Raw genomic sequence first — 25,319 nt, 5'->3', positions numbered from 1 at the left:
TGAAGGCGTGATCAAGGAAATGACGCACTTTATTCAAAGAATTACAATTTACATTATACTAGGCTATCAAAGTGTCAGTAATCGATCGGCGCCGGCCGGCACATCCGGCACATTGACGAGTACCTCGTCAGGTGACGAAGCTGAATGACAGAAAAAGGCGCGCGTAAAAAAACTGATAACGTGCGTTGGGGTGCTCACCTGGAAGCGTTTGGCTTCGTTGCCTCTGGTCGTGCACGGACCATTCGGCGCTCAATAGCCTATCCTGGCTTAGCGATCGCCTCATGTCCTCGGGATGCGGCGAGAAAAACGATCGTACGAGATCGCTACGAAGTATGTCGTCGTCGACGTCCGAAATGAACTTTTTCGCGTATTCTCGTAATTGCGGTAGGCGCTGCTGAGCCACGCTTCGACTATTTCCGCGAAAGAACTTCTTGCCTACACCGAGAATTCGTAACAAACGGATGGGGGCTATGGCCGCGGTGACGTCACACCTGGCAAATAGGGAATCGTCCGTTTTCGACCGTCATCCGCGCCCGCCGCCCATGGAAACGCGTCGAGCAGGCTACATTGAAATTGGAAAAGTTTTTCGTGATTGCGTCGCACCCGAATCGTGCGTTTGTCGCTCCAATGAACGTCGATTAGAAAAACGTAATCTCTCTTAGGAGATCTGCGCTCTTCGAATCCGACGACGTCGAGATTAACGATGTGAGCGATCGCCTCGTCGGATACGACGCTGCTAGGCGACGAACGACCGCCGAGAAGATTCGACGACGACTCGCGATCAGTGAGCATTTTTTCGCAGCGTGATTTGCTAGCTTCGATGCACGTGACAGAGACCAGGATAGGGGCGTGGTTAGGGGAGTAGGCACCGAAGTGTCGCTCTCAATCGAACGATCTTTCGGCGTGCGCAGAGAGAATCGCGTGCTACGAGGCCCGAGATGAGTGCGAAGCAGCGCGACGATACGCTGGAAGAAAACGACATAACGGAGCGCTCTACGCCGTCCGAAAAACCGCTCAGCAAGTTGGTGAGAACAAAAGAAGCGATCGTACCTCGAAACGATCGAATGATCGACGTTGTAGCACACGTAGCTTGTCTTGCGTCGCTCGATATATCTCTTGCACGTGCGAAACGCCTTTTTCTCATGCAGGACGAGCTTCTAGTCGTCGCGTACCTCGAAGACGCGAGCGTCGGCCGTCCGAGTCACTTTAAGGCCGGCGAAAAAGAACTCAAGTTCGTTTAGGCTCGGGGACGCGCGTTTCAATGAAAGAAAACCCGCGTTTAGATGGTATCGGCTTTATAACAGCTATTGGCTGACGATTCCTCTCTATATCGCCGTTCTCGTCGATCTTCTCATCGTCGTGTTCGAGAAGCCGGCGCTTCCTGAGATCGAGGCGCCATACTGGGTAAAATACGCGCGCGCGGTTTCGCGCCGCGGCGCGCGCGCTTCATGCATGCAGGGCATTTATCTCTTCGATTCTTCAAGGCTACGATGATTGTCGAGATCGCGTGTCTCGTCTATTTCGCCTTTCGCATCTATCACGGCTCGCTTTTCGTCATCGATCGCGGCAAATATTGGCGCGATCCGAAGATCATCGTCGTTGTCGTCATGATAGCGGCACGTGGAAATGTTATAAATAAATACATATAAATCAATATGTCTCTTCTAATTAGTTGACTGTGCTTGACATGTTGATATATATCATCTTGGTGAACACGTGCTGTTCCGACAGTGCCATTCGAATTACCCGCGCTCTTCGTCCCATTTTCATCATCAATTTCAGCGACTTCCGACAGGTGACTCAATTAAAAATACGACTTTTCTGTTGGGAATTTTTGTGTGGTAGATTCGAAAGGCGTTTCGCAATATCAGAAAGACGCTTCCTGATATCTTCACTGTTCTTATTCTCGTCTTTCTAACTATAGCAATGTTTGCTTTGCTAGCTCTCGAAATGTTTAAAAACAGGTACAGTATAAAAGAAAGAAACGAGCCACTTTTTAGATTTTTTTCCGCGCAGAGGTCTGAAAGACGCCGGAAATCGCGGTTACTTTAGAAATTACGGCGACGCTTTTTTCAATCTCTACGTATTGATGACGTCAGCTAATAATCCCGACGTAATGTAAGTTGAGAAAGAGAGTCAAAGAAGAAAAAGAAAAACCGGATTTGTTACTTTAGGATGCCGGCGTACAACGAAAACGGATGGTACGCTCTATTTTTCATCGCCTACGTCTGCATCTCCATGTACATCTTCATGAGCATATTTCTCGCCGTCGTCTATTCGAACTATAGGAAGCACTTAAAGGTCGAATCGATTAGTCGTAGAGATTACGCGCGACGAATTCTTCATATATTATATAGAAAGAGGTGAAACGCTCGGTTCGACGAAAATTGGAGAGCATTCGCAAAGCGTTCAAGCTGTTGCGTACGCGCGTCGCCAATCGCGATCAGTGGATCGTCACGCATGAACGATGCGAGGTTGTATTGAAACGGCTAAAGCCACGCTGGAGCGACGCCCAGCGACTTCTTCTCTGGCAAGTTCTCGACGAAAACGCTCAAGGATACATAGGTTCGAACGAAGGAATCTACGTACATCGAGGAACTATAATTCTTTTCTAGAAAAGACGAGCTTCTATCATATCGTCGATTATCTTCACGTGGAAATTGTGGAGGTGAAAGAGGATGACGTTTGCTGGGAACGATGCTGCTCTACGCTGTATAATTCTCAAGCAAGTCAAGTCGTTTGTGATATTGTTAAACACACGTACGCATTTCTCTCGGACGCCCGTTCTCCTGTGACGGGGATTTTTGTATTAGAGCTTTTCGCATTGTTTTTGACGTCATCATCGTCGCGAATGCCGTCTTTATTGGATTGGACTTGAGCGCTAGGCACGAAGAAATAGGCGAAGCCGTTTTTCTCGTTCTGTTCGATTTCGAAATCCTATTGAAATTTTACGCGTGGGGAATCAAGGGCTTTTTTCGTCGCTTGTGGAACGTGTAAGACGTCAATAGTGCGTATAAATGTAATCTTTTATATACGACTAGATTCGATCTTCTGATTATGGGAGCGGCAACCGTTGCCTTGCTAGTCGAAGTCGGAGCCGTCGCCGCGGACGAAACATGTAGCTTATATATAGCAATATATCCATAAGACGATTTCTTTTTTCTAGGGCGTCCAAGTCGAGCGACTCTCGACATTTTCATGGTACTTCGAGTGTTGCGACTCATCAAAATAGTGGGCAGCATCAACAGATTCAAAGTGGTGATAAACACCATACTTCAAATCGGGCCAGCGATCACTACCTACGGAGCCATTATGCTGGTAAGAAAAGTCCCCCGCGCAATTAATTAATTATTTTAATTAATTAATTCAAACGTTTTTTTCTCAGGTGTTCTACTACTTTTTCGCTGTGATTGGCATGGAAGCGTTCGGTGGTCGAATAACGTTTTATCCAATGGACGGGGTAGGGACCAATGCGACGAATTCCACGAGTTCCCCACTCGGCGTTATTCCAACCATGACAACGTATTCGGCTTCCGTGCCTCCTGGTTACGAAAACTCGACGTACATAGACTTTGCCATGACGTGCGGTGGACACGACAGCCTGAGAAATTCGGACTTCAGCGAACTCCTCTATTGCAAGAACAACTTCAATAATTTTGGAAGGGCTTTGGTTGTTCTCTTTGACTTGACTGTCGTGAACCAGTGGCACAGTAAGCCAACTCTTTATCTGTGTATATACTCCGCGTACTTGCTCTCTTTAGTTATCACGCAGGGCTTTGTCTTGATGACTCACTGGTCGGCTCGAATCTACTTTCTCTGCTTTCACTTGATATGCGTCATTTTGGTCCTAAAGTATGCCTAGAGTGCACGCGTTCTTTTCCTCTCTCTCTCTCTCTTCTTATCATGATACGTTGTTTCTTAGTATATTTGTAGCTTTTATTTTGGAAGCGTTTATGCTGCAATATGATTCGACCGTGTCAAAGTTTGAAACGGCCGTGGAAAAGAAGATCGGGGAACTCGGAGTCGGTGTGGGAATGTAGGTGAAGATTCTACGATATTTCTAGTATTTATACCCTTTAATTTATATAGGAATCCTCAAGCGAAGAAGAGTTCGGATAAAAATCGTTTGATTGGCGGAGACGAAGTGGGCACGGGACAAGTCGCCGTCACATTGACGCATATCAACAATACCAATAGCGTGGAAGTGCGGCACGAAACGGTGCAAGAGCTTGCCGACAAGCAAAGCTTGCGCTTTCGCATTTTGAAGAAGATTCAAAATGCGGAGATTTTGCTACAGAAAATGTTTGAAGGTCAGTCGACTGTCTACCGTTAGAATCTGACGTATACACTTTTTACGAAGATGAACTTGGAGACGTTGTGGGAGGCGAGGAAATGGGCGACAAGGCGGAGGAAGAGGACGACGCATCGTCTGACGTTGATGAGGGAGAAGAGTTCGAACACGAACTGGGTGTTGGCGAATTCTACACTAAGAGGCGTGAAAGCATCAGGTCAAGGTCAGGCACACTACCCAAAGATACATGAATTATTATTGTTGTATTTGCTTATTGATTTTGGCTACCCAACGTTCATAACTAAGAATCTGTAGTTTTTGACCGCCTTCGTCTTAGGGTGGCATCGGTCTCTTCTGCTTCTAGTTTTATTGACCTTTGGGAGGAGCGCTTACACTGACATGCTGAGTGAAAAGGTAAGAGATAGTGGCCATTCTCATAGATAAATTGTACGGGCAGTCAACCGCGCATACACCCCCATAGGCTCACGCCTCCAAGCCAGACGACTTCCACATGGAGCAAAACTGCAGTTTATCGAGGCTACCACCGTGGCTAAGCATGTAAGCGGAGTTGTAGCGTTGCTCGTACGACACTTGATGCGAAAAAGAAACGCTCGATGGGTTCCTCGGTGTTCTCCTGTGTTCTTCGGTGCTCTCGTAGCTCCGATGCGGTCCCAAATAGGAAGGAAGCGCGCAAGATCAACCACGTCTACATTTCAGTTGAAGAAAACGCTCAGGAGAGCTCTGCATCGCGAAGAGGGCTCCCTTCGTTACCCGGCACGTGCCGATCACCATGCTCCGCCCTCGTGCATCGCTGACGATGTCTCTGTTTTTCGAGGTACCTAACTCATTTGTTTCCCCGTCGATTGTTTTGTCGTGTAGTCGTTCCCCCAATCCGACGAGGCCAGACGCAGCCATCCCTCTGGGCCGAGAGCGAAAAGAGGCCGCACCTCTGCCGGGGCGATAGAGCGGCCCTACTCTTGGTGGTACGAGTGATAACTACCATCCCCCACTTGGGCAAGACGCTGTGGGCAAAATCGCGGTCCTCCCGGGTCTTGGGTTAATGACTCCCCCCGTGCCCCGGTGGCGAGGGTACCCCCTTTGGGCCTTGAAGGGGTATACTGAAGGCCTCAACCTGCGGGATGATTGGGTGATCCCACCTCCTTGGGAGCTGGAGGTTAACTCGTCTAATGCGCTCTCCTCCTTGCGGCTTGGGTGAAAGTCGCCCTGGATGACATGGGAGTATGTCACACCCCTTGGACCTGGGGGGAAGTTAGGTCCCTGCTCACGTTCCTCAATGGGAGTGAGTGGAGAGAAGAGGACAAGGAGCGCCGAAGAAGACGCCGTGGACAATGGACAAGGAGCGCCGAGCCCACCGTTTTCCCATTGGGGAAACGGTGGGCAACGCGGGGAGGACAGGCAATATATATGCTCGCCCTCCCCGCGTCAAAGAAGAAGAAGGATAGACGATTTTTGTTCAATTTTTCTACATCCGGGACTTTATTGAATAAAATTTGCGCATAGCTTCTCCTACTTATCTACTGTCTCGCGCGGCACCAACTCTAGCGCGAATCTACGTAATAGCGCGGATCTAGCTCCGCGCTAGAGTTAGCGCCGCGCAAGTGGAAACTCAGCTCTCGCGGAGAGAGACTGAGTTTCCGAAGTTGCGTGGCTCTTGCCCGCATGCAAAAGCCCCGCGCGCGATTGTAATATGCGCCTACTACATACAGCTCACTACTCTACAACAACAAATATAAAATATCCACCAGTCCAGTCATTTCATCTCTTCACCTTGTAAATATCTAAAACGAGAAACATGGTTTACAAACAGCAGCTGAGCTATATCTATGTACCTTAGCGTTTAAAACGAAAACCTTCGTGCTAAAAGCCAGGTTTTTCTCAAGGAGCAAGAATCTATTTAGAATGCATTAGAAACTACAGTCAATTAGACCTCAATTTACTTGAAAACGATGAGTGACCCTCAAAAGGAGCCCCAGTTGTCGCTACGAGCCTTAGAAATCGACCAAAGCGGCCCTCGCCTTGAATTCAAGATGCAAAAAGGCTGCGGAGAGTGGAATTGGCGTCGTTTGTCGACGATACCGGAGCACGTGCCTCGACGAAAAAATCGACCCTAAATCGGCAACGTACGGCTTAGGAGAGCTCCAATGAAATGCGACAACAACTACTGTACCTCGTTCAGCAACCGAGCGCGTACAAAGGCGTCGAAACGACGGCGAAACTACGTCGGGGAGTGACGGAACGTCATGAGTGCATGCGCAATCACTCAGGAGGTTGGGAGATATATTTCTCCTAAAAATGGTATCATACCTATTTAGTTGATCTACCCGTCTTTTACCATTCTCACTTTACACTGAACCGGAGCCCCGCATAACTGTAAACGACGCTTTATTCCACCTGACACCAAGAGAACAAAAAAAAAAATCATTTCGTATAGTATACTCTATAATAGAGCGTCTTGGATCGAACCCGGGAATACGAGTTATCAAACTGCAACAAATAGACACCGGCACCGGGAAACTTGTGCCGCCCGGAGATCACCTGCTCGTGACTATTGCGTCGCAATATGGGCAATATGGGATCGACACGCGTCAGCGCGTCGGGATTCGAAGCCTTGGATGCGCCCTCGCCGGAAGCGGCGTCGGACTGCGGCCCACTCCCCGACGTCGTCGTCGACGACGACGGAACGCTATATCCCCATTCGAAGCTCAGCCCAAACGCAATGTCAAAATTCTCCGTGGCGAATTCCCAATAGAGTGCCGATCCGTCGGCGCGAGTCGGCACGCGAACCGTGACGCATTCGCCTCGACCGACGACGATGCACGAATCCGGATCCTTTTTCATTTCGGAGATGAAATCGTCGGCGCTGATCTGATGAACGGCGAATTTGGCTCGATTTGCGCTCGTTTTGCTCGTCTCGCTTCCATCCGGCTGATCTACAGCATTTTCTTGTTGAGATTCAGAATTGTTTTGATTTTCGATTCGCTGGGGTGTTTCCGTCTTGGGATGAGGCATTTGTCGCTGTTGTTCCAACTCAGCCTGAAGCTGCTGCTGCTGTTTTAGCCTAGATAAGTGAGACACTAGTATAATTTCAGTACTGTACCTATAGTCTATTCACTCTCACTTCGAACTCTGCCCTAGCTGCCCTACACTGTACTTTATACATAGTAGGATGTCTTATAGTACCTCAGAGCATAAAACAGACTTTTAGGATGATATGTGATGTGTAAAGTAATACGATTATACAAAAAAGTTATTAACGATTCTCGGAGTTCGAAGTGAAAGTGAATAGACTGTAGGTAGTCTCATTTCATTTTTAATAGGGATCCACTCAATGCTTTAGAACCCTATAAGGTCCCAAAGCATTGAGTGATCTCTAACTGTTTAAATCTCCTCTTTTCTCTCTCTCTCTCCCTTACCTTTCCTCTTCTTCTTTTCTTCGTCTCTCTTCCTCCTCCATTCGTTCTCGTTCCTCGCGTTCGCGTCTCTCTCGTTCCTCGCGCTCCCTCGCCTCTCTCTCCCGTCGCTTCGTCTCCTCCTTCGCCGTTTTTCGTTCGAGCATCAATCCCTGAAGCTGAGCCGAACAAATAGTCAGCGTGTCGACGAATTTCTGCTGCGCCTCTTCCGTTCCCATGTCGCCCAACGCTCGCCAAGCTTTTCTAAGCGTTCAAACGATGACTTTTCGTTCTGGCGATACGCGTTTTACTTACATTCTATCGTTTCCGATGACGTCGAAATATCCGACGTCTTTCGTTTTGCTTGCCTCCCATTTTCCGCGTGTTACTTGACGCCAATATGCGACTAGATTCATTCGATCTTCGTACGATACGGCCAAATCGTTTCTGACTGCTCAGCGTAACGTTTCTTTTCAAAGTGGCATTTTGAGTCCTCGAAAGAGGCCTCACCTTGTTTGTAGTGGTTAACGGCTACTTCGTACATCTCTTCTAACGTTAACACGCATTCGGATTGGTTTTGATCCGTTGTTGTCAGCTGTTTGCTAGAAAGTTCGGAGTCCATTGATAACCCGGACAAGAAATAACAAGGAGCGTGCGCACTCGACTTTTCTTTGTTCCTCCGGCGACGCGCGATGTGCAAAAGCTTCTAGGAAAAATGAACTATTTTTTAATTGCAGCAATTTTTTTAATAATACATCATCTGCCATGCAACATACTTGAATCAAACGTATACGTAAAATATTTTATAATGGAATCAGCACGATTCTTTGACAGATTATGTGCGCGTTTTACCAACTCATCAGAAGTGCTAAAGAAAGGAGAGTAAGATTTAAAAAAAATTTAGAGTGTCTACCTTCTAATTATCTCATCAAGAGAACTGAAACTGTAATAAAGATCTGCAGCCGTTATAAAACTAATTTGGGGAATAGATAGAAGGAATTTGAATGCCTAAGAAAGAAGTGCCGGTATTTGGATATGCAAAAGAGTCTCGCTTACCGGTTTGCACGTATCTTGATTGAGATCATCAGGTAAATGAAATCCAGCATTTTTTGCTTTCTCCACACCAGCCAAATCATTCAAAAGCGACGCTGTCATTTCTGACGTAGAAGCATTAATTTTCAAAACAGGTTTTTTAATTCGCTTATTACCTGGACTGTCACTGAATAAAATCTTCATGTTTGTCTGCACAAAACAAGCCAAATTCGAATTCATGTGGCCGTTTCTAAATACTGGATAAATCCGGTCTCAAAACAGATCAAAACGCTTACTGGTTTTGTCCGACAGTTTTCGCCTTTTCTCTATCTCTCTCTATTATCAAACACGGACGATCAAAGAACTCGAACATCGTCTTAATCTGATCGATTAGCCTTGTCGCCTTGCCTCCCTTCGCAAAGTCTAAAACAAGGAGAATCATTCGCGAAGAAAAATAAACAACGATCGTACCCGAGCGAAAAACTTTCTTGACGCCCATTCGATTGCTGACAATAAAATCGCAATGGGAAATCGAACAGACGCGCAAATCGACCCCGTGCGTCAAGCGCAACGCCGAAACGATCTATAGAGACCAATTTACCCAAGAGAAAAACCCCCCATACAAAGCGACTCGACCACAGAAGACGACGACGCAGTCTTCGAATCAACAAGAACAGCATTTCGAGCCTTTTTCTACTCAAAAAAAGAGCTCCAAAGGACGTTCAAACGCAAAAGCATCGATTCCTTACTTCGACTAGCGCCGGTGACTTCGTTTTGACTTCAGCTACTTTTTGAACTTTCGGCGTACTCGCTCTAATGACGACGGCACCACCACCACCACCGCCGGTCAACTCCTCCTCGGACAATCGCTGCAGGTGAGCGTCCAAATCGTCGTCGAAGTCGTCGTCAAACCCAAACGCCGCCGTTGCCGTCGCATCGGCGTCGTTCTGGGGTTGAGTCGACTTCGACGAAACGTCCAGCTCGCTCGACGTGTCCAACGGTCGCAGCACGCGTCTCCGAGCCGTCACGAGACGCCGAGGCGTTCCTTGTTCGCTTTCGCCCTCCTCGGAAATTTCAAAGCGATTATCTTCTTCCGCTTCGCCGAACGAACTCCGATCGTCGATAAAGGACGAATCGAGATCGTTGCCGGTGTAGCGCAAGTCGACGCCGTCCTGTTTGCCGTAGAGCTGATGACGCGGACTGAAGCGCATTTTGTACGCGTTTCCCATCGTCGCGAGACGGCAAGACGGACTGAGAAGACTTTTTCTGTAGACGGTTGTCATGCTAGCGGGACTCGGCCCGTCTTTCTCTCTCTCCTGCGATGGAAGCGTCTCGTCGTTGATGAAACTGTCGTCGACGGCCGTCTCGTCTTCGTTTTCGTCCGACGAGACGACAATTGCGTCGCAGTCCGACAATTGGGCTTCGTCTTCGATAAATTCATTAATTTTGACGGGTTTTTTAGTCGATTTCGCTCTGCCGCGATCTTCGAATATGTCCTCATCGTCGTCAGTGTCGATAAAAAGTCTCTCCTTCGTTTTCCTCTTCTTGGGTCGTTTCGCGATGTCGTCGAAGCTATCGTCGTCGTCGCTCGATGCGACGAGACGTTTTCGTTTGGAAACTTTTACAAGCGAACTCTCGCTTTCGGGACTCAGAAAAACGTTTCGTTTCTTCTTTCCTACAACCACAGGCGTATCGTCTTCTTCATCGTCCGTCTCCGCGATCACTCGACGCGAGACATCTGAAATCTCCGGCTTTTGACTTTGCAGCCAAGCGAGAGCCTCGTCCACAGACGGCGGCGCCGGAATCGAGACGGATCCCGTCTCCTTCGCGTCACCGGGCTCACGAAGCGAAGACGGCGGCGGCACCCCGGCGACAATCTCCTCCTCACTATCACTAAGAATTCCCTCCGTCGTCTTTCTCTCGACGACGTCATCGTCGCTGTCGAGAAGACGATTTCCTTTCGCCTTTTTTTTCGTCGTCGCCGTCGTCGCGATGACGACGTCGTCTATATTCAAATAAGCGGCCATTTCCATAGCGTACGGATCGTAGCCGTTCTCCTCCCACGAACGACACTCGTCGGCGAACTGCATCATTTCGACGAGCTGCTCCGACGTGCGCGAATGACTCACGCGAAAGACGGGACTATACGTCGCTTGATCCTCGGCGTAGGCGCTGCTCCCACTGAACCCAGCCTCGTCTCCTTTCTTCGTTAAACACACTAAAGGACGATCGCGTTTCAGCGTGCCTTCCACCGTCTTCGCAATCGTTGTCGCTTCCTTCGCCGACACCATGTAATTCTTCGACCACGAAACCAATTCGTCTGACGTCAAAAAAGGCGATTTTGGCTTTCGTTTGCTCGCCGTCGCCGTCGCCATCGCGACGGACGGAAAACCGTCGGAATCGTTTTCGATTGGCGGCAACGCTTTTCGTTTTCGTCGCGTCGCGTGCAAATTCACGAAATCGGCGACGTTCATTTCGACTTTGCGCACGACGGGACGAAAGTGACGCGGAACCATGCGCGGATTGCGCGAATAGAGTTGAAGCCATCGCGAAGCGTCGCTAATATATTTATAAATATCCTTCTTATTCCGTTCACTTCGCTTTGAAATCTGAACAAGAATCGATTAATAAAAAAAATTATTTCTTTGCTCTTACTTTCTCCTCTTTTCCTTCCGTCACCAAGATGACGATGCGACCGTCTCGCTTTCGTCCCGTTCGCCCGATTCGCTGAACGAGACGAATAGGCGACGCGTGCGCGTCGAAACAGACAATCAAATCAACCTCCCCTATGTCGAGACCCTCTTCCCCGACGCACGTCGCTACGAGCGTATTATAGCCACCCTGACGAAAACTCCGAACGACCTAAGTAGCGCCAAATAAAAGATATTAGTCATACATGCATCTGGCTCACTAGTAGTACTAACAAACGGAGCGTTGGGTTATATAATTATAGAAATATACATATCTCCTTATATTATTCTATGTTTCTCTTACTTCTATTTGTTCCTTTTGGGTTAGACCGCGATTTGATTTTCCCGTCGACGCCTGACCGATAAACGACATCGGTTTGACGATAGGCGCGTGTTGGGACAAGACTTCGGTGATCTCGTGCACGCTCTCGCGATACTGGGAGAAGACCATGACGCGCGTCGAATCGCCTTTGCTCTTGAAATGCTCCAATACGATTTCTAATAATTTTTTTAATTTTGGATGACTGGATGCGAGAACATCGGCCGATAGTGCGCGTCGTCGCCCGTCTTTCGGCTTTTTTCCCGACGTCATAAATGTTGACGGCGACATTTTGACGTCGTCGCAGGGATCGAATTTATCGCGCAATTCGTGCATGATCGCTTGAAACGACGCGTTGCCGAGCAACTCGAAGCGCGCTTTCGTCGCGCCTTTCGTCCCGTCGACGGCACTCTTCATAAAATGATAAAAAGAACGAAGTCCGTGTTGGAGAAGAAGTTCGAGACCGTGATACAAGGTGATGGCGAGAGCGAAGTCGCCTTCGACGATGCCGCGATGCCGCGCCTAGAAAACGACCTCAAAAAAATATGAGGATTTCCTTTTTTTGTTTCTTACGAGAATGGAGTTTGGGGGTTCGGTTCCCAGGCGCTTGCGAAAGCCTTCTCGGGCTTTGAAGACGCCGAATTTGCATAAGGAGTCGGGGTTTCGGTTGTAGAGAGCGCCGTTGTTGCAAAGTCGCGTCACGGGAACAGCAATAATCTAATATAAAAGATTCGTTTTCTTTCGCTTTTTTCTTATGAATTTGTACATCTAGATATTTCCGCTTGATTCGACCGAGTTCTTCTCCGATTGGAATCACGAATTTTTCCTCTTTTCGCTTGTGTACGTAAGGTCGAATATCGATTGCTTGTTCCGAGCGAATTTCCACGTGAGATATCATTAGATTGGTGATCACTTCTTGAACAGCCTAAATCGTAAATAATATCAAAAAATCTTTATTTCTATTGACTCGCTTTACTGTGCCGTTATCCCCGGGCGTCGCACTCAGAGCCAAGACTCGAAAATCCGTCGTCACTTTGCTCAATTCACGTACGACCTAAGATCCCGTCTATTCTCACCTCATCTCTTCTCTCGTGTTTTCTTATTCACCTGTGAATAGGCGTGATTTCCTAACGCTCTGTGGGCCTCATCCACCACCAGACAGACGATGCTATCAGCTGGACAACTTCCTCTACTCAAATCATTCTGAATCACCTGAGGCGTCAGAAAGAAAACTCTCTTTTCACGCCACTCCAACTCCCGTTTCGGAGGTGCCATGTGACCTAGATGCAAAATATTCAAATAAAGTCAATTTTTTATTCATTTCTCTTGTACCTGTCATCTCGGACATGTCCGACTGAGGAATTCCCATCACCTTGAAACAAGCCTCGATCTGCTGCGCGACGAGCGGCTTCGTGGGCGCCATGAAAACGATTCGCCCTCCCGGATACCAACGATAGAAATTATACATCAGAACGGCGGCGATGAACGTCTTTCCCAATCCCGTCGGCAGACAGACGAGCGTGTTGTTGTAGAGCGCCTTTTGGGCGATATTGAACTGGTAGTCGCGAAGGGGAAGATTTGTAGGATAGATCCATGTGTCGCCTTTCGTTTCGTCGAATCCGGCGATTGCGTCGCGATTGCGCGTCAGCGACGCGTGCGACGAGAACGAAATGCTCGCGTTGAGCGCTGGCGATCGTTCGTCGATGTCTGCGTCGTCGCGCGTCGCTTCTGTCGCTTCGAAATCGTCGTCGAAGGCGATGTCGTCTTCCAGGGCGCGTTTCGCCGCTTCGACTTCGTCGGCGACGTCCGTCTGGTCGACTACGCAGTGAGACGGCGCCGTGGCGAGAACGCTGGCGAATGGAGAGACGTTCTTGAACGACATTTGAGAGAAAGTCGGAGTTCCCGGCCAATGCCCGGATCCCTGTCGTGATCATGACAACAACGAGTGAATATTTTCCATCAAAATTTACACGCGTGATATCCAAAGGGGTCTTGAGTGCTAGAACAAAAGATCTGGATCTCTTTCTTCCAAAAGATTTCTTGCCTCTAAGCAAAATTACATATTTTCCTATTATTCCGCTAATAGTGCCACCCCTTTCATACCTATTCTTTCTCCCAATGCTTGCCGCTTCAATTTTTCAGCCTCGTCAGCGTCTCGCATCTTCTTCTTCTTTTCCTGTATTTTCTTGAGTCGGTAAAACTCTTCCCTCTCTCTCTCATCGAGCTCCGTTGTAATGTAGCTAATCGTCCTCTCAATACGAGGAATAATGACTAAAAAATACATAAATGAAGCACTTGGGTGCAATATCTCCTAAATGTGTTCCTAAATGAACTGGGCGGTGCAGCAACAAAGTAAAGAGGTATCACGCACAAGGATCTAAAGAGCTGGCGAGGATCTGATACACTTCTAATTGCATTAGACGTCAAAGGTGCCAAAAATCCGCTACGCATTTTCCCTCAAAATATTCCCCAGCCCCCATGCATCATACCATGCTCAATTGCATTGACACGACGATTCGTAATCTTTATCACTTCATCCAATGTGATAAAAGACGTCTACGGAATACAGACATTAGGAATTCCTACCAAAATACTTTGTTTATTGACCTGCAATGAAGCTAGTTCCACCAGAAGAGTCACTGCCTTTCCAAAGAGTTCCTTGCAATGAGTCACCTGCCGGCCACCACGTGACAAACCAGTCAACTCGTAAGCTACAGAAATATGACGTAGGCAAGCAGAACGCTTCAAAAAAAAAACCCTTTACTATCTGTTCCCTCAGAGACGCACTCAAAAATAGGAAGTGACACGCCTGAAACGAGAATGAGATCCGTCTCATAAAGGCTAAGGTGCTAGCTACACTGTACCCGCTACATTGTCCTTTCGAGACTTGACTTTCGTCTGAGCTTTGTCGACGTTCTGTAGAACCCCGAGGCTAAGTGAATCCAATTAGAAAACGATCAAAAAATGCTTTCTCGTTCGCGAGGACCTAAAGTCTCCCGCGGAATAGGTGGCTTCGGCCAATGAGAAGGACGCTTCCTTCATGACGTCACCCATGAGCATTTTCGTCTAAAGACGACGATTTAGAGAAGAGGCGTTTTTAGAGACGTGCGCACCTCTATGATCTTTGCTAAGATCTGTCGAAATCGCAGCATCAACGCGTCCGCTTTCTTCTTTAGCAAGCTGTGTCCTTTTTGGGCCCCTTTGAGTCGGCTTTTCATCAGCGTCATCGCGCTAAATTGCACCGAATGCCTAGCTCCCCAAACGCGATGATACGAGAAGCGCTTACGCCCGAGATGGAAATATAGCAATGCGATCTTTGCCCGACATTTTGGAAGTTGAAGTCAATAGCGTAGCGAAACCCGTACCTTGTTGCAAATCCGGGTCAGAGCTATGCCTTCTCTTCGTCGGATTGTCACCGTCGAGACGATCCTGTTCGTCTACCAATTCGCCAAGTTCATGAGCACGCCTCTGATACAGCAACTCGTCTACAGCAAAGTATACGAAGAGAAGAACTGCAGCAGCGACAACCACGCGAACACTTCGGTACACAGTAGCTGCATCAATTCGACGTCACTCGTTCAGAAAGCAGTGGAAGACGAAACATCACGCTGGCTTCTCTACATCAACCTAGCGAACAGCATTCCCGCTATCGTCGCTGCATTGGCGTTCGGCGCGTGGTCGGATAAGACGGGTCGTCGTCTCGTTCTCTGTCTCCCGGCTGTTGGTATCGCTTTGAATGCCGCTGTCGTACTGATCGTCTGGTACAGAAATTTACCGGTTTCGTATTTGCTCATTGGGCAAATCGGCTCGAGTTTTCTCGGCGGTTACGCGACGTTTCTCATGGCAACGTTCGCCTACATGGCAGATATAACGACTCACGAAAATCGCACTTTGCGAATCGGAATTCTCGAATCAATGACATATTTAGGTGGCTGCATGGGAAATCTAATCGGCGGTCTATGGATCAAATCCGGCAATTACGCTCCGGCTTTCTGGTGCATAGTCGCCGCCGGAATATTCATCGTTCTCTACACGATCCTCTATTTGCCGGAAACTCGAACGGAGCGAGAAACGACGTCATTATGTAGAAGTCTTTTCTGTTCTTGCGACAGTCTCATCACATCTGCTCGTCTCTTTTGGGATAAAGATCGAAGCCGACTCTTCTATCCACTTATCCTTGGCGTGACGATCTTCGCTCTTCTATCGATTAATTTTGCCGGAATGATTGACGTCATCGTTCTGTTTGCGTACGATTTTCCGCTGTGCTGGGCATCGGATACGTTGGGATACTTCTTCGCCTTCAAACTGGCAATGTACGGCGTGGCAGCACTAGTAATATTGCCCGTCGCGAAGCGTCATTTTCACGTGGAAGATTTCCCGATCATCTACGCTGGCTTGATATCCGGAGCAAGCGGGCTCATTGTCTTAGGCTTCTCTAGTCACACGTGGATGATGATGTACCTAGGTAAAGTGACAAGTCTCGCATCTACGTCATCAAATAACCTGTTACCGTATTTCCCGCAGTTCCCATAGTGACTATGCTAAGAGGACTCGTAGTACCTTGTCTACGATCTCTAATGTCTCAAATGGTCGGGAAAGATAATCAAGGTAAACTAAAATATGCATCAGGGGCTTTGGTATCTTTACTCTCCCCTAGGAGCTCTGTTTTCGGGAGTTGCGTGCGTGGAGGCGGCCTGTGGACTACTTGCCACAGTCATCTATAATAATTTGTACCCGGCTACGAGGTCCCTGCTTAATCCGCACGGCTTCTGCTTTTTCTTCATGTCAGGAGTCGTGCTTGTGTCTTTACTATTTACAGTGTAAGTGCCACTCCCACTATTTCCCTATATCAATCTTAAAGCAAGTATCTTGTAGCGTTTTACAACATTGTTGGAATACTGCCAATAGTTTAAAAAGGAAACTAATTAATTCGCAAGAAGAAGAACAGTTTTATAAAGCCCAAACGAAATCTTACTAAATATTTTAATTCACCAAAATTGAGCTGACGTATAGGTACGTACGAACGACAGAGAGCGAGAGAGAAGGGGAGGCAGTTCAGTTAGACAAACGCTTTCAGCAGATACAGTACATACAATCCCCCCAACCACCCATTTTTTTCGAGCTACAGCTAATTTAAAACCATCAAAGCACCTGACAGAGTCGCGTCACTTCTTTTTCCCTTTGTTCTGCTGGCCTCTCGGCGGCGTCACAGGCCGACCCGAATTCAAACCGCCGTATTGATACTTCGTTTTCTTTTCCGACGGCTTCAGAATCTATAAAAAGAATATGCACTCTACTAGGTCACAAAACGAGGAGATATATATATTTTTTACCTGAAATGAGCACATTAGCGTCTCATCCACACTCATCATGCCACCGGCATTGTCAAATTCCCCGCAATAATTCGGCGCGGAGAATAGCGTAACCAATTGCCGCTTGGCAAAAAATTCGTACCCATCTTCTACAACCTAAAGAAGCCAATCAAATGCAGGAAAAAATAGCTACAAAAAAACAGTGATTTTACTTGATGCGCTCGACATATTAGATCAAGGTCGTGTCGACCGAGAAACTTGGAAACAATATCCGAGCCGAAAGTGAAAGAAACGCCGCGATCGTTCTCGCCCCATCCATTTACGTCCTTATCAGGATCGGACCACAGTAAGTCACAAAGCAATCCTAGACGACACGCCCACGTCGGATTTTTAAACAAAGACCAACGCCCACGCGGAGGGGAAAACCTGTATCGGGAACGTCCGTAGGTCGCATGACTCTTCGTATTTGTTCCATCGAGTGAAGATCGGGAGAAAGACCTTTGAGGAATTACAAATAGATGTGGGTTTGCGTAGGAGACACGCCTCTCCCGCCCTGCCACGCCCCTCCCGCCCGCCCTGTCTTTCCCTTCTCTTTCTTACCTCCGTGACAGCAGAATATCTTTTCGTCGATAATCGCGGCGATCGGCAAACAGTTGAAACAATCCGTAAACGTTTTCCACAGCTTGATGTTGTACCGGCGCTTGCCTGAGAGAGAGACACACATTCAGTCATCGGTCATTTTCATTCATCGATTCCTTTCGTCGCGACTCACATTCGTCGTAGAAACCGTATATGCGATTGATGCTCGCGCACTCGTGGTTGCCGCGCAACAGGAAGAAATTCTCGGGATACTTGATCTTATAGGCGAGGAGAAGACAGATTGTTTCGAGCGATTGCTTGCCCCGATCGACGTAATCGCCGAGAAAGAGATAGTTCGCTTCGGGCGGAAAGCCGCCGTACTCGAACAGTCGCAGTAGATCCGTGTACTGGCCGTGGATGTCCCCTTTATTCGATATATTCGATCCAAAATGGCGACGCGCGAACTCGCGTCTCGTCCTTACCGCATATTTTTAACGGTGCTTCGAGTTCGAGGAGTATCGGTTGAGCGAGAAAGAGTTCGCGCGACTTGACGCACAAGCCGCGGACCTCTTGTTCGGTAAGATTGACCGTCTTTCCCGGCCGGCAGCCACGCACTAGAAAGAGCGACGCGATTTCGTCGCGAAATCGGTCGTTTTCCCAGCGGAATACCTTCGAGAAGGCGAGAAATGATGCTATCGATGTTGAGAGAACCTTCGGCCATCGTTCTTCGGTGAATAAATGCGCGTAGAAGTCGACACGATGAGCCGTTGCTCTGATCCTGACGTCACCACGGGGTGGGCACTAACGAATCTAAATTTAATTGAGCCATGGCACGCTAGAAGGAACCCCGTATTAAAGTCTTACAAATTCGCACGATTCCCGAAATGTCGGTCAAAGAATTGCCCGATTCCAGCGAGTCATACGACGACGTAAGTGCAGAAACGCAATAGAGAAAGATCGTCGCGACGGTGGCCCTAAAACAAGCCTACTTCGCCTTGCAGGAGCCGGACGAGACGCTCGGCGAGCGTCTATGGGGTCTAACGGAGATGTTTCCCGAGAAGCTGCGCGACGGGACCGCTTACGTCGCCAAATTGACGTCGACGGGCCTTTCGTGGGGCTACAGCTTCTCTCGCAATGCCATGTGGATTGCTGTCAGCTCAGCGACTCTTCTCTTTCTGCCAATTATGTTTGAGTCCGAACGAGTCCAAATTCAAGAGCAACAGCAAATGCAGCAAAGACAGGCAAGCGAATGTTTAATATTTATTTTTATCTATTAATTTACTTGTTTTTGTTGTGTAGCTTTTGCTTGGTCCTGGTGCTGCTGGATCGACTTCCGGCTCGTCTCTGGCGCCTCCTGGATTTAGATAATAATCGTTATTATTATTAGTCAGTTTAAAAACGTGCGATTTTGGCTAATAAAAATAAGCATGTGCCACGGATTCTACAGTTGTTTGAGTAGCGTTGAAAAAACCTGGAGTGTAGTGGTAATAAATCATTTGTGTGCTCTCACTCGTGCCTTCCTTACCCTCGCTTTTTCTCCTGCTCTTGACCGTCTTTTTGCCAAGGATTCGACTCTGTCACTCATTTCTATGAGACGCACGTACATACCTGGTGTACTTCTGAAAAAAAAAGAGAAATCTTTTCTTAAAATATGACTCGTCATTGATCTCACTTGCTGTGACGTAAATCTTCTGGATTCGACATTTCCGTCAACGTCTTCCACCATCGATTTGTAACAGTCAGAAGGAAATCCAATACAATGACAATATAGCTACAAACAAAAAAACATTGCACAACTCTTTCTTTTGCTGTCGTTTTTCGCGCCTTACTCTTCATATTTCGATTCGTTTAGCATTCGCTGTAGCAAAGAGAGCAGTTCTAAGCAGGCACCCATTGTGAGAGCTGGAGATGAAGACGGCACTTTTTCCCCATCTCGTACACTGAGAACCGCGTTTTTCAAAAAGAAATTTACACCAAAACACTTCGATTACCACTCAGTAAGCTTAGGAAGAAGATCAACGGTCAACGAATCATCATTCAATCTGAGACGAAAATAAATAAATAAATAAATTTGACTCGTATTTATACCTTAATATGTGATCAATTGTGCTATTGACGTCCTGTAAGCGACGGAAGAGGTTATTTTAGAGCGAGAGGAACGTGCTGAGACTTGCCTTGTCCCACAGAGATTTCGACGCCATTAGTCTCATCTTTCTTTCCTCCAAAACACTCAGCATGTTTTCGTGCCCTTTCGAAATCTGACCAGTGTAGTCTAAGCAATGTACAACCGCTCTTTCTACGTCTGTTTCCTACCTCGTCTGGCGTAGCGAAGGCCGCCTTTCCTAAAAGAAATCAAACACGCCGCTTTCTGCATGTAAGAGGTTCTAAGAAAGCACCGAAAACCTTTTGACGACATTTCCGGTCTCTTCTAGCCGCCTGCTTAGTCAGAACAGAGAGATCGCCGTTTGGGGTTCCGCGAGGGCGTGACACTGGTCTCGCGCGCGCGCGCGCTTTCGAAGTTCAAATTGCGCCCACGCGCGGGAAATGTACAGTAGAGTTCTCTCAAAAAAACGAAATCATTTTTGTACATCTGAAAACAGCCTCAACTGTCCATCGAGGCAGCTGGTCACCAACTAGGCAAAAAATCCCACAGTAGCATGATGACCCTTGAAGGCTAATAATTTTACCTGTGGAACTTGAGGATGAAATGCAACGTCTGCCACCACATCGCAGTGACCTGTCAACTTGTTCAAAAACGTATTTGCACGAATATCATACAAGTATGCCTACGAGACATTGATATGGCGACTGACACTTCACCGCGTATGCCCTCTTACCGATTTATCTTCTGAGCCACAGGCAATAAAACGCCCACACGGACTAAACGACATTCCGACGGAATGAAAACGATTGGCGTGTCCACTATAGCGTCTCACGCATCTGCACACAAATACCACCAAGAGAGTAGGTTGAAATTTCGAGCTCAAATGATCTAACCGATCTTCTCTCAAATCCCATAATTTTATCCCATCCGCTGCAGCAGCGGTGAGAAATAGATCGTATGCACCAGGAGGATGACTTACAAACGAAGAACCCTGTACACAGTCACGCTCCGGCTCCGAAGCGAACGACCTCTCTTCCTAGAGTACCTCATTTTGAGATATGCAGTGCACTGGTCGAGTGTGGACGTCTGGCATCAAACGAGCGCTACGACCCGCGTTCATGTCAAAGATTTCCACTGTTTTATCGGAACCGGCCGTCAGAACAAGACCTAAACAGGAATTCGCTTTGCTGAAAGAAGCAATTGACTCCTTACAGGAATGGAAGCTATTGACTGATGAAAACGTTGTTATATTTTGAGCTTTTTGGGCAGAAAACGACTTGACAAGTTTGTACTTATTATTTGTTTGATATCTTGGGGAAAAGAAGGAAGACTAGCATTGGATAGTTGCAACAGAGCAACGACGCTACCTTTTGATATCGTCGACTTTTTGAGAGTCGATAAAGTATTTGTACATGTAGAGAGAGTCGCCACTGGCCACCAGTAGAAATTTGTCTACGTAATAAAACCGACTCTCCTTTATCTCTTTGAAACCATGTCTAGTTTCGCCAGACTAAAAAAGGCCGGGGGAATTACATGGCGAAACTCTTCGAGATGAGCTAACGCACCTTTGTTGGCTGGTCTCCTTTAAAATTGCTGTTCAAACTGTCCAACGTTAGAATAGGTTTATCGAGTTGACTAATTGACCACAGCCTCGCCGTTCGATCCGTCGATCCAGTTAGCAACCAATCGCTTTTGTGGCTCCAATGAATGCTCGTAATTGAGCCATCGTGTCCTGAAGAAGCCCAAATAGAGTAAGCATGCTGAATTAGAAAAAAAAGACCTCGAAACGTGCTTCCTTTTCCCGCTAAAGACGAGTTGACGCAAATCACGGAATTATTTGCAGAAGCGCAAGCGACGCGGCTCCCGTCATCTAAATAGCAATATGTAGCGAAGAGATTCAACTTTACGAATCCTACCAGAAAAAGATACTTTCCCTAACGCAACAGGCTTTCCAAATAAAGAAGCAGCTTTTTTTAGATGAACTGGAGGTCCACCAGACACAGGATACTCACTGTACTTCAACTTCCAAAATTCTCATTTCTAAATAGCAGTCAATACCTTCTATTGACGGATTTTGCTGACGCTTTTCCAGCGGAAGGCTTTTTCTGTTTCAGGTCAGTTCGTGGCACAAACAGTTTTGTTCTACAATAGAAAAAGATATCAGCTATAAAGAATTTCATAGGTCTAATAGTACGGGGGAGCCACTGATCCATAACCAGACGATTTCACTGATGACTTGAAGGTCAGTGGCCGGTCATTTGTTCCAATTCCTAATTATAACAGATCGTCTTTAGAACATGAAAAGAAAAACTGATAGTAGGCACCGGTTTTCTTCTTTGTAGAAGGAGCTGCTTTCTGCTTCATTACTAGTTCAGATCTCAAGGGAGAATCTTTTGCAAGAGGCTCACTGTAAGTGAAGGGCTCGCGTAAAAAAACTCCAAGCCAATTTTACGTACCTGGAAAGTACGGACAACTGCCTTCCTATGTCAAACGTTTGCTCGCCTTTTTCGCTAGATAAAGGAGTCTGCAAGAAACAAAGAGTGAACAAAAAGTACTGCATGTATCATTTTCGTACGGGATGACTACTCTGCTGCAATGCCTCAACTTTTGTCAGAGACAATGCGTAGCAAGTTCTCTCGAAAAGACTTGAGACAGCGCACCAAATCTGAGAAGACAAGACATCATTACCTAAGCGCACAAGTGCATCGTTCTTTACTTCCCACGTCGACGTCTGTCTTAGTACAACAGATTCGGCCAAATTCACCAGATAATCGCCGTGGGGACCAGCTAGCGGTTCTGCAAGTAGAATATGACCGCGATGGCTTATACATCTCCTAAAAATCAAACCTTGAAAATCGACGAATCCAAGAGTAGACCAACTCTGAGTGTCGAGCACAAGCAACCCAGTAGACACGCCTACAACAAGAAAGGAACTCTTCGAACCCAAAGCAGCCCTAAAGAGAGAATTAAAAGAAACCAATTACGTCAATAAAATTGAGACACATACTTGAGTTCTGTGTCACGATCTTGGGGACGACTGAGCTGTCCAATGAGAGGATGAGTACTTGTCTCTGTGTCAGCTGAAGTGCCACAATAACTTAATCCCAGTACAGTCATCTCGATTTCTGTCTCGTCCTCCATCGTCTCCTCCTCTTCGCTTTTCCTTGTCTCTGTTCTTCTTTTCCACGCAGGATGACTGCTGATTACTTTGGGCTTCACTTCTGCGTCTTCTTCTTCTAATGAAATCCTTTCCTTTACTGGCATCATCTTCTTCACGTTGATTTCTTGAAGACAGCGGAATCCCGTCTCCATGGTAGCACTGTAAACGCGAACCTTCCCGTCCGAAGATCCAATAGAGAACTGAGCCTCCAGAGGATGAACGCACACAGAAAGAAAAGCAAAAGCTAGAAAGACAATAAAATCAAATTTATAGAATTTGAGCAAATCGTACCTGATACAATAGCAGATTGATACACAAGAGATCCTTGAACAACATCCCAGATCTAGAAAAAAACACAAAGTAATGAAGTAAAACGAGACATTGTGTTTACTTACTTTAAAGGTTCTATCTTCTGAAACAGACACAATCCAATCCGGCTTATCTGAAAGAAACTCGGCCGCTGTGACAAGGCCAGAATGACCTTCCAAAATCGCTTCAGCTCCTTGGCCCTAAAAGAGTACATTTTCCCAAGCAAACAAAACGCTCGATTTATTTACCGTTGCTGAAAGCACGTGAACTTCTTTTTCCATGCAACAAGCAACGCGAGTGTCGGCGCAATTCAATGAAAGATATTGAACGGGGCCTTGCTCTGAGTAGAGAATTCGAGCTCTGGGTTGTTCGCCTTGTGAACAGCATAGATGCTCTTTTGTCTTGTAACGGATCTCGTGGCTTACCGTCGTCGAGTCGCGTTTTGCATTCGTCGATGTTCCAGAGGAAAACGTAGCGTTCTGACGCCGAGCAGAGCGTTGTGGATTCGCTTGCCCGACCGAACGATAGCGATAAGATTGGAGATTGATGGCCGATTAGTAGTAGAGGCTAAAAGACTGGCGTTTTCGGGTGAGCAAGGCTTCGGTTGACAAGCTTACTGGACTAGACGAATTCTCTATCCTCCACACGCCCACGTCTATTTTCCCTACAGAACAGGCCATGTAGAGATCATTGCAGCCACAAGGAAGCCGCGACGAAGGCTGGCCATGGCTGACAGTCAAACGAACTACGCCTTCCATTTTTATCACGTGTCGCGACACCCGTATCCATCAATAAAGAAATTAAAATTGTAAATCTTCTTCATTTTTTGAGTTACTGTAGTCCTAAATTCGCTGACATATTTAAATGCGAGGAGCTAGACAAAACGTTAATACGAAAATTCAAGTGTAGCCAGTCTTCACTTACCTCCATAGGCGTCTGGCATTCTTTCTATGCTGTACCTATATACAACTGAATCACGTCAAAAGACAACACGTGACGTATAGACTAACCTGTGCTGCGTAATATACATAATAGGAACCCCAGGAATTTTCCGTATCCGTCTCTTCAAATCGCGATCACACGTAGCCACAATATAACACTTGTGCTATAAAGCCCCAAGATTAAAATAGCTACATCCATAACACAAAATACATTACTTACCTCAGTGACTCTATTCACAAGACAGTCATCAGCGTACGTTCCCTTATGCATGCAAGGCAATCGTTGAAATCGAGGATCCTTTGCAATTCTCAAAGCCACGCGAAATTTGGGCCCAAGTTTCTCCAACTCGGCCATAACGCAATCGGTGATATAAGGAATACCTAGAACATAGCCTCGAATTTCTTACGTCAAAAGCGATTTCAAATCAAACATTTAGCGTAGAGGCAATCCATCATCGATTGCATCACGTCCAGTTTGTTCTGTATAGAAAAATTGATGAAATTCGTATCGATGAGAATGTGAAAGGGCGGTCCGAGCTGAGTGTTGTATTGAAAGAAGAGAGCTGAGGATGTCTGAGGACTAAAGAAAAACGTACTCCGCTTTTTTTTTTCCCTTTACGATCGGCCAATTGACGTACGCGTGGCGAATTTGGCCTTCTTTGTCCTTCTTAGCAACTTCCTGCTTCTTTTCCTTGTCTTTCTTTTTGCTGTGGAGGCGAAAATGAAGCGATTCGAAGGAGAGAACATCGTTTTTGCGCTCACACGCGGGCATCCTTTGCGGAGATCATTCGTTTCACTTGAGCAAACTTTCGCGTCTTCTTCGCTTTGCCCTTTGGAATAGAAAAGTGAATCGCGAACCGTCCAGAAGACGAGAAATTTTACCATGTTGTTGGTTTACGGCTGTTTGATATCAAGTGAAGCGGGAGCGCGCGATAAAAACGGTGAATTATTTATTTTTTATTTGCGCCAGTGTATTTCAACAACAGTTAAATGCAAACGGTAGAGCAACCATAGAAACAACACAATTGCTTTCCTCCTGCAACGCAGTCCATGTTTTCCGTGCATTCATATCGACAAATCGGATCAATCAGATCCTTCCTCGTATTAGGAGGACACTTGCGAAGCTTGACTACATACCATATTCAATAAAAATCAACAGATTGTCTCTTTTT

The 25,319-nt window shown here is 46.9% G+C and overlaps 11 protein-coding genes and 1 long non-coding RNA gene across 13 annotated transcripts; 3 read left to right on the top strand and 9 right to left on the bottom strand.

The window, feature by feature from the left end:
* Positions 1-11: 11 nt before the first annotated feature.
* Positions 12-1,361, bottom strand: LOC136189385 (SH3 and PX domain-containing protein 2B-like). Its single transcript, XM_065977330.1, has 4 exons — positions 1,051-1,361; positions 492-993; positions 199-435; positions 12-140 (listed from the first exon to the last, which is right to left on the bottom strand). Exons 2-4 carry the CDS (start codon positions 790-792, stop codon positions 67-69), a joined length of 612 nt encoding a protein of 203 aa, XP_065833402.1. The 5' UTR covers positions 793-993; positions 1,051-1,361; the 3' UTR covers positions 12-66.
* LOC136189377 (two pore calcium channel protein 1-like) lies at positions 175-4,613 on the top strand. 2 transcript variants are annotated; one of them, XM_065977322.1, is made up of 21 exons: positions 175-330; positions 389-610; positions 663-784; positions 912-1,025; positions 1,149-1,231; positions 1,284-1,404; positions 1,485-1,616; positions 1,673-1,795; positions 1,846-1,964; positions 2,017-2,118; positions 2,175-2,301; positions 2,358-2,565; positions 2,616-2,760; positions 2,814-2,993; positions 3,042-3,118; positions 3,167-3,318; positions 3,386-3,710; positions 3,762-3,852; positions 3,923-4,036; positions 4,090-4,310; positions 4,361-4,613. In XM_065977322.1, exons 4-21 carry the CDS (start codon positions 939-941, stop codon positions 4,540-4,542), a joined length of 2,589 nt encoding a protein of 862 aa, XP_065833394.1. In that variant the 5' UTR covers positions 175-330; positions 389-610; positions 663-784; positions 912-938; the 3' UTR covers positions 4,543-4,613. The 2 variants fall into 2 exon arrangements, with proteins under 2 accessions (XP_065833394.1, XP_065833393.1); XM_065977321.1 differs by having other exon boundaries at positions 663-1,025.
* Positions 4,614-5,764: 1,151 nt separating this feature from the next.
* Positions 5,765-6,561, bottom strand: LOC136189604 (uncharacterized). The gene is made up of 4 exons (XR_010670413.1): positions 6,480-6,561; positions 6,250-6,419; positions 6,142-6,202; positions 5,765-6,090 (listed from the first exon to the last, which is right to left on the bottom strand). It is a non-coding gene; the product is annotated as an uncharacterized lncRNA (long non-coding RNA).
* Positions 6,562-6,677: 116 nt separating this feature from the next.
* Positions 6,678-8,337, bottom strand: LOC136189603 (Golgi resident protein GCP60-like). The gene is made up of 4 exons (XM_065977612.1): positions 8,212-8,337; positions 8,017-8,152; positions 7,726-7,965; positions 6,678-7,370 (listed from the first exon to the last, which is right to left on the bottom strand). The coding sequence occupies exons 1-4, from the start codon at positions 8,321-8,323 to the stop codon at positions 6,731-6,733; spliced, it is 1,128 nt and encodes a 375-aa protein (XP_065833684.1). The 5' UTR covers positions 8,324-8,337; the 3' UTR covers positions 6,678-6,730.
* Positions 8,338-8,405: 68 nt separating this feature from the next.
* Positions 8,406-13,687, bottom strand: LOC136189591 (uncharacterized). Its single transcript, XM_065977599.1, has 15 exons — positions 13,075-13,687; positions 12,850-13,022; positions 12,719-12,796; positions 12,509-12,667; positions 12,316-12,459; positions 11,728-12,264; positions 11,389-11,595; positions 9,483-11,342; positions 9,370-9,426; positions 9,205-9,316; positions 9,030-9,156; positions 8,910-8,983; positions 8,758-8,858; positions 8,615-8,709; positions 8,406-8,569 (listed from the first exon to the last, which is right to left on the bottom strand). The coding sequence occupies exons 1-15, from the start codon at positions 13,622-13,624 to the stop codon at positions 8,458-8,460; spliced, it is 4,386 nt and encodes a 1,461-aa protein (XP_065833671.1). The 5' UTR covers positions 13,625-13,687; the 3' UTR covers positions 8,406-8,457.
* A 1-nt stretch (position 13,688) lies between these two features.
* On the bottom strand, positions 13,689-15,118 carry LOC136189596 (V-type proton ATPase subunit D-like). The gene is made up of 9 exons (XM_065977603.1): positions 15,029-15,118; positions 14,856-14,973; positions 14,729-14,808; positions 14,607-14,674; positions 14,507-14,551; positions 14,350-14,453; positions 14,232-14,298; positions 13,846-14,013; positions 13,689-13,788 (listed from the first exon to the last, which is right to left on the bottom strand). Exons 1-9 carry the CDS (start codon positions 15,067-15,069, stop codon positions 13,742-13,744), a joined length of 738 nt encoding a protein of 245 aa, XP_065833675.1. The 5' UTR covers positions 15,070-15,118; the 3' UTR covers positions 13,689-13,741.
* A 7-nt stretch (positions 15,119-15,125) lies between these two features.
* Positions 15,126-16,856, top strand: LOC136189593 (proton-coupled folate transporter-like). The gene is made up of 4 exons (XM_065977601.1): positions 15,126-16,207; positions 16,267-16,350; positions 16,400-16,562; positions 16,618-16,856. Exons 1-4 carry the CDS (start codon positions 15,133-15,135, stop codon positions 16,718-16,720), a joined length of 1,425 nt encoding a protein of 474 aa, XP_065833673.1. The 5' UTR covers positions 15,126-15,132; the 3' UTR covers positions 16,721-16,856.
* On the bottom strand, positions 16,712-18,452 carry LOC136189595 (serine/threonine-protein phosphatase PP1-beta catalytic subunit). Its single transcript, XM_065977602.1, has 8 exons — positions 18,303-18,452; positions 18,116-18,247; positions 17,827-18,057; positions 17,655-17,759; positions 17,481-17,552; positions 17,267-17,418; positions 17,076-17,210; positions 16,712-17,015 (listed from the first exon to the last, which is right to left on the bottom strand). Exons 1-8 carry the CDS (start codon positions 18,352-18,354, stop codon positions 16,908-16,910), a joined length of 987 nt encoding a protein of 328 aa, XP_065833674.1. The 5' UTR covers positions 18,355-18,452; the 3' UTR covers positions 16,712-16,907.
* LOC136189599 (mitochondrial import receptor subunit TOM22 homolog) lies at positions 18,450-19,133 on the top strand. Its single transcript, XM_065977608.1, has 3 exons — positions 18,450-18,562; positions 18,635-18,874; positions 18,933-19,133. Exons 1-3 carry the CDS (start codon positions 18,518-18,520, stop codon positions 18,999-19,001), a joined length of 354 nt encoding a protein of 117 aa, XP_065833680.1. The 5' UTR covers positions 18,450-18,517; the 3' UTR covers positions 19,002-19,133.
* LOC136189598 (KATNB1-like protein 1) lies at positions 18,993-20,116 on the bottom strand. Its single transcript, XM_065977607.1, has 9 exons — positions 20,037-20,116; positions 19,947-19,975; positions 19,808-19,891; positions 19,722-19,753; positions 19,625-19,675; positions 19,463-19,573; positions 19,306-19,404; positions 19,159-19,252; positions 18,993-19,104 (listed from the first exon to the last, which is right to left on the bottom strand). The coding sequence occupies exons 1-9, from the start codon at positions 20,047-20,049 to the stop codon at positions 19,075-19,077; spliced, it is 543 nt and encodes a 180-aa protein (XP_065833679.1). The 5' UTR covers positions 20,050-20,116; the 3' UTR covers positions 18,993-19,074.
* Positions 20,117-20,125: 9 nt separating this feature from the next.
* LOC136189592 (WD repeat-containing protein 27-like) lies at positions 20,126-23,964 on the bottom strand. Its single transcript, XM_065977600.1, has 23 exons — positions 23,824-23,964; positions 23,632-23,773; positions 23,455-23,579; positions 23,293-23,406; positions 23,189-23,240; positions 22,745-23,141; positions 22,585-22,691; positions 22,454-22,533; positions 22,313-22,402; positions 22,194-22,261; positions 22,062-22,144; positions 21,932-22,007; positions 21,796-21,879; positions 21,654-21,748; positions 21,518-21,607; positions 21,303-21,469; positions 21,105-21,247; positions 20,950-21,047; positions 20,783-20,904; positions 20,631-20,728; positions 20,471-20,573; positions 20,321-20,419; positions 20,126-20,266 (listed from the first exon to the last, which is right to left on the bottom strand). Exons 1-23 carry the CDS (start codon positions 23,962-23,964, stop codon positions 20,210-20,212), a joined length of 2,631 nt encoding a protein of 876 aa, XP_065833672.1. The 3' UTR covers positions 20,126-20,209.
* On the bottom strand, positions 23,937-25,054 carry LOC136189597 (rRNA-processing protein FCF1 homolog). Its single transcript, XM_065977604.1, has 8 exons — positions 25,030-25,054; positions 24,910-24,977; positions 24,786-24,854; positions 24,579-24,727; positions 24,368-24,528; positions 24,217-24,311; positions 24,131-24,165; positions 23,937-24,080 (listed from the first exon to the last, which is right to left on the bottom strand). The coding sequence occupies exons 1-8, from the start codon at positions 25,030-25,032 to the stop codon at positions 24,067-24,069; spliced, it is 594 nt and encodes a 197-aa protein (XP_065833676.1). The 5' UTR covers positions 25,033-25,054; the 3' UTR covers positions 23,937-24,066.
* Between the last annotated feature and the right edge of the window lie 265 nt (positions 25,055-25,319).

Source organism: Oscarella lobularis, chromosome 7, assembly GCF_947507565.1.
Source record: "Oscarella lobularis chromosome 7, ooOscLobu1.1, whole genome shotgun sequence".
NCBI classification, from domain to species: domain Eukaryota; kingdom Metazoa; phylum Porifera; class Homoscleromorpha; order Homosclerophorida; family Oscarellidae; genus Oscarella; species Oscarella lobularis.
The sequence above is the reverse complement of the archived record's forward strand: the minus strand, read 5'-3'. Positions and strand labels throughout refer to the sequence as shown.

What these genes read in the sequence shown, in the direction of transcription:
- LOC136189385 (XM_065977330.1), bottom strand. Translation starts at nt 792, where the DNA reads ATGCTCACTGATCGCGAGTCGTCGTCGAATCTTCTCGGCGGTCGTTCG. An exon ending in GACGATTCCCTATTTGCCAG is followed by an intron (nt 436 to 491) that starts GTGTGACGTCAC and finishes TTCTCGGTGTAG; the next exon opens with GCAAGAAGTTCTTTCGCGGA. An exon ending in ACGAAGCCAAACGCTTCCAG is followed by an intron (nt 141 to 198) that starts GTGAGCACCCCA and finishes TCTGTCATTCAG; the next exon opens with CTTCGTCACCTGACGAGGTA.
- LOC136189377 (XM_065977322.1), top strand. Translation starts at nt 939, where the DNA reads ATGAGTGCGAAGCAGCGCGACGATACGCTGGAAGAAAACGACATAACG. An exon ending in AGATCGAGGCGCCATACTGG is followed by an intron (nt 1,405 to 1,484) that starts GTAAAATACGCG and finishes CGATTCTTCAAG; the next exon opens with GCTACGATGATTGTCGAGAT. An exon ending in TCGTTGTCGTCATGATAGCG is followed by an intron (nt 1,617 to 1,672) that starts GCACGTGGAAAT and finishes TCTTCTAATTAG; the next exon opens with TTGACTGTGCTTGACATGTT.
- LOC136189603 (XM_065977612.1), bottom strand. Translation starts at nt 8,323, where the DNA reads ATGGACTCCGAACTTTCTAGCAAACAGCTGACAACAACGGATCAAAAC. An exon ending in CGTTAACCACTACAAACAAG is followed by an intron (nt 8,153 to 8,211) that starts GTGAGGCCTCTT and finishes TACGCTGAGCAG; the next exon opens with TCAGAAACGATTTGGCCGTA. An exon ending in GTCATCGGAAACGATAGAAT is followed by an intron (nt 7,966 to 8,016) that starts GTAAGTAAAACG and finishes TTGAACGCTTAG; the next exon opens with AAAAGCTTGGCGAGCGTTGG.
- LOC136189591 (XM_065977599.1), bottom strand. Translation starts at nt 13,624, where the DNA reads ATGTCGTTCAAGAACGTCTCTCCATTCGCCAGCGTTCTCGCCACGGCG. An exon ending in CCCAAAAGGAACAAATAGAA is followed by an intron (nt 11,596 to 11,727) that starts GTAAGAGAAACA and finishes GGCGCTACTTAG; the next exon opens with GTCGTTCGGAGTTTTCGTCA. An exon ending in CGGAAGGAAAAGAGGAGAAA is followed by an intron (nt 11,343 to 11,388) that starts GTAAGAGCAAAG and finishes ATTCTTGTTCAG; the next exon opens with ATTTCAAAGCGAAGTGAACG.
- LOC136189596 (XM_065977603.1), bottom strand. Translation starts at nt 15,069, where the DNA reads ATGTCGGGCAAAGATCGCATTGCTATATTTCCATCTCGGGC. An exon ending in TGTCAATGCAATTGAGCATG is followed by an intron (nt 14,014 to 14,231) that starts GTATGATGCATG and finishes TGTATTTTTTAG; the next exon opens with TCATTATTCCTCGTATTGAG. An exon ending in AGCATTGGGAGAAAGAATAG is followed by an intron (nt 13,789 to 13,845) that starts GTATGAAAGGGG and finishes AATTTTGCTTAG; the next exon opens with AGGCAAGAAATCTTTTGGAA.
- LOC136189593 (XM_065977601.1), top strand. Translation starts at nt 15,133, where the DNA reads ATGCCTTCTCTTCGTCGGATTGTCACCGTCGAGACGATCCTGTTCGTC. An exon ending in GTGGATGATGATGTACCTAG is followed by an intron (nt 16,208 to 16,266) that starts GTAAAGTGACAA and finishes TATTTCCCGCAG; the next exon opens with TTCCCATAGTGACTATGCTA. An exon ending in GGTCGGGAAAGATAATCAAG is followed by an intron (nt 16,351 to 16,399) that starts GTAAACTAAAAT and finishes ACTCTCCCCTAG; the next exon opens with GAGCTCTGTTTTCGGGAGTT.
- LOC136189595 (XM_065977602.1), bottom strand. Translation starts at nt 18,354, where the DNA reads ATGGCCGAAGGTTCTCTCAACATCGATAGCATCATTTCTCGCCTTCTC. An exon ending in TACGGACGTTCCCGATACAG is followed by an intron (nt 17,419 to 17,480) that starts GTTTTCCCCTCC and finishes CGTGTCGTCTAG; the next exon opens with GATTGCTTTGTGACTTACTG. An exon ending in CGCTAATGTGCTCATTTCAG is followed by an intron (nt 17,016 to 17,075) that starts GTAAAAAATATA and finishes TTCTTTTTATAG; the next exon opens with ATTCTGAAGCCGTCGGAAAA.
- LOC136189599 (XM_065977608.1), top strand. Translation starts at nt 18,518, where the DNA reads ATGTCGGTCAAAGAATTGCCCGATTCCAGCGAGTCATACGACGAC. An exon ending in CCAGCGAGTCATACGACGAC is followed by an intron (nt 18,563 to 18,634) that starts GTAAGTGCAGAA and finishes TTCGCCTTGCAG; the next exon opens with GAGCCGGACGAGACGCTCGG. An exon ending in AGCAAATGCAGCAAAGACAG is followed by an intron (nt 18,875 to 18,932) that starts GCAAGCGAATGT and finishes TTTGTTGTGTAG; the next exon opens with CTTTTGCTTGGTCCTGGTGC.
- LOC136189598 (XM_065977607.1), bottom strand. An exon ending in AACGAATCGAAATATGAAGA is followed by an intron (nt 19,405 to 19,462) that starts GTAAGGCGCGAA and finishes TTTTGTTTGTAG; the next exon opens with CTATATTGTCATTGTATTGG. An exon ending in GAGCAGGAGAAAAAGCGAGG is followed by an intron (nt 19,105 to 19,158) that starts GTAAGGAAGGCA and finishes ACTACACTCCAG; the next exon opens with GTTTTTTCAACGCTACTCAA.
- LOC136189592 (XM_065977600.1), bottom strand. Translation starts at nt 23,964, where the DNA reads ATGGAAGGCGTAGTTCGTTTGACTGTCAGCCATGGCCAGCCTTCGTCG. An exon ending in TTCTACAAAGAAGAAAACCG is followed by an intron (nt 22,008 to 22,061) that starts GTGCCTACTATC and finishes TGTTATAATTAG; the next exon opens with GAATTGGAACAAATGACCGG. An exon ending in GCAAAATCCGTCAATAGAAG is followed by an intron (nt 21,749 to 21,795) that starts GTATTGACTGCT and finishes GTTGAAGTACAG; the next exon opens with TGAGTATCCTGTGTCTGGTG.
- LOC136189597 (XM_065977604.1), bottom strand. An exon ending in TCCGCAAAGGATGCCCGCGT is followed by an intron (nt 24,855 to 24,909) that starts GTGAGCGCAAAA and finishes TCGCCTCCACAG; the next exon opens with CAAAAAGAAAGACAAGGAAA. An exon ending in GGATTGCCTCTACGCTAAAT is followed by an intron (nt 24,529 to 24,578) that starts GTTTGATTTGAA and finishes GCTATGTTCTAG; the next exon opens with GTATTCCTTATATCACCGAT.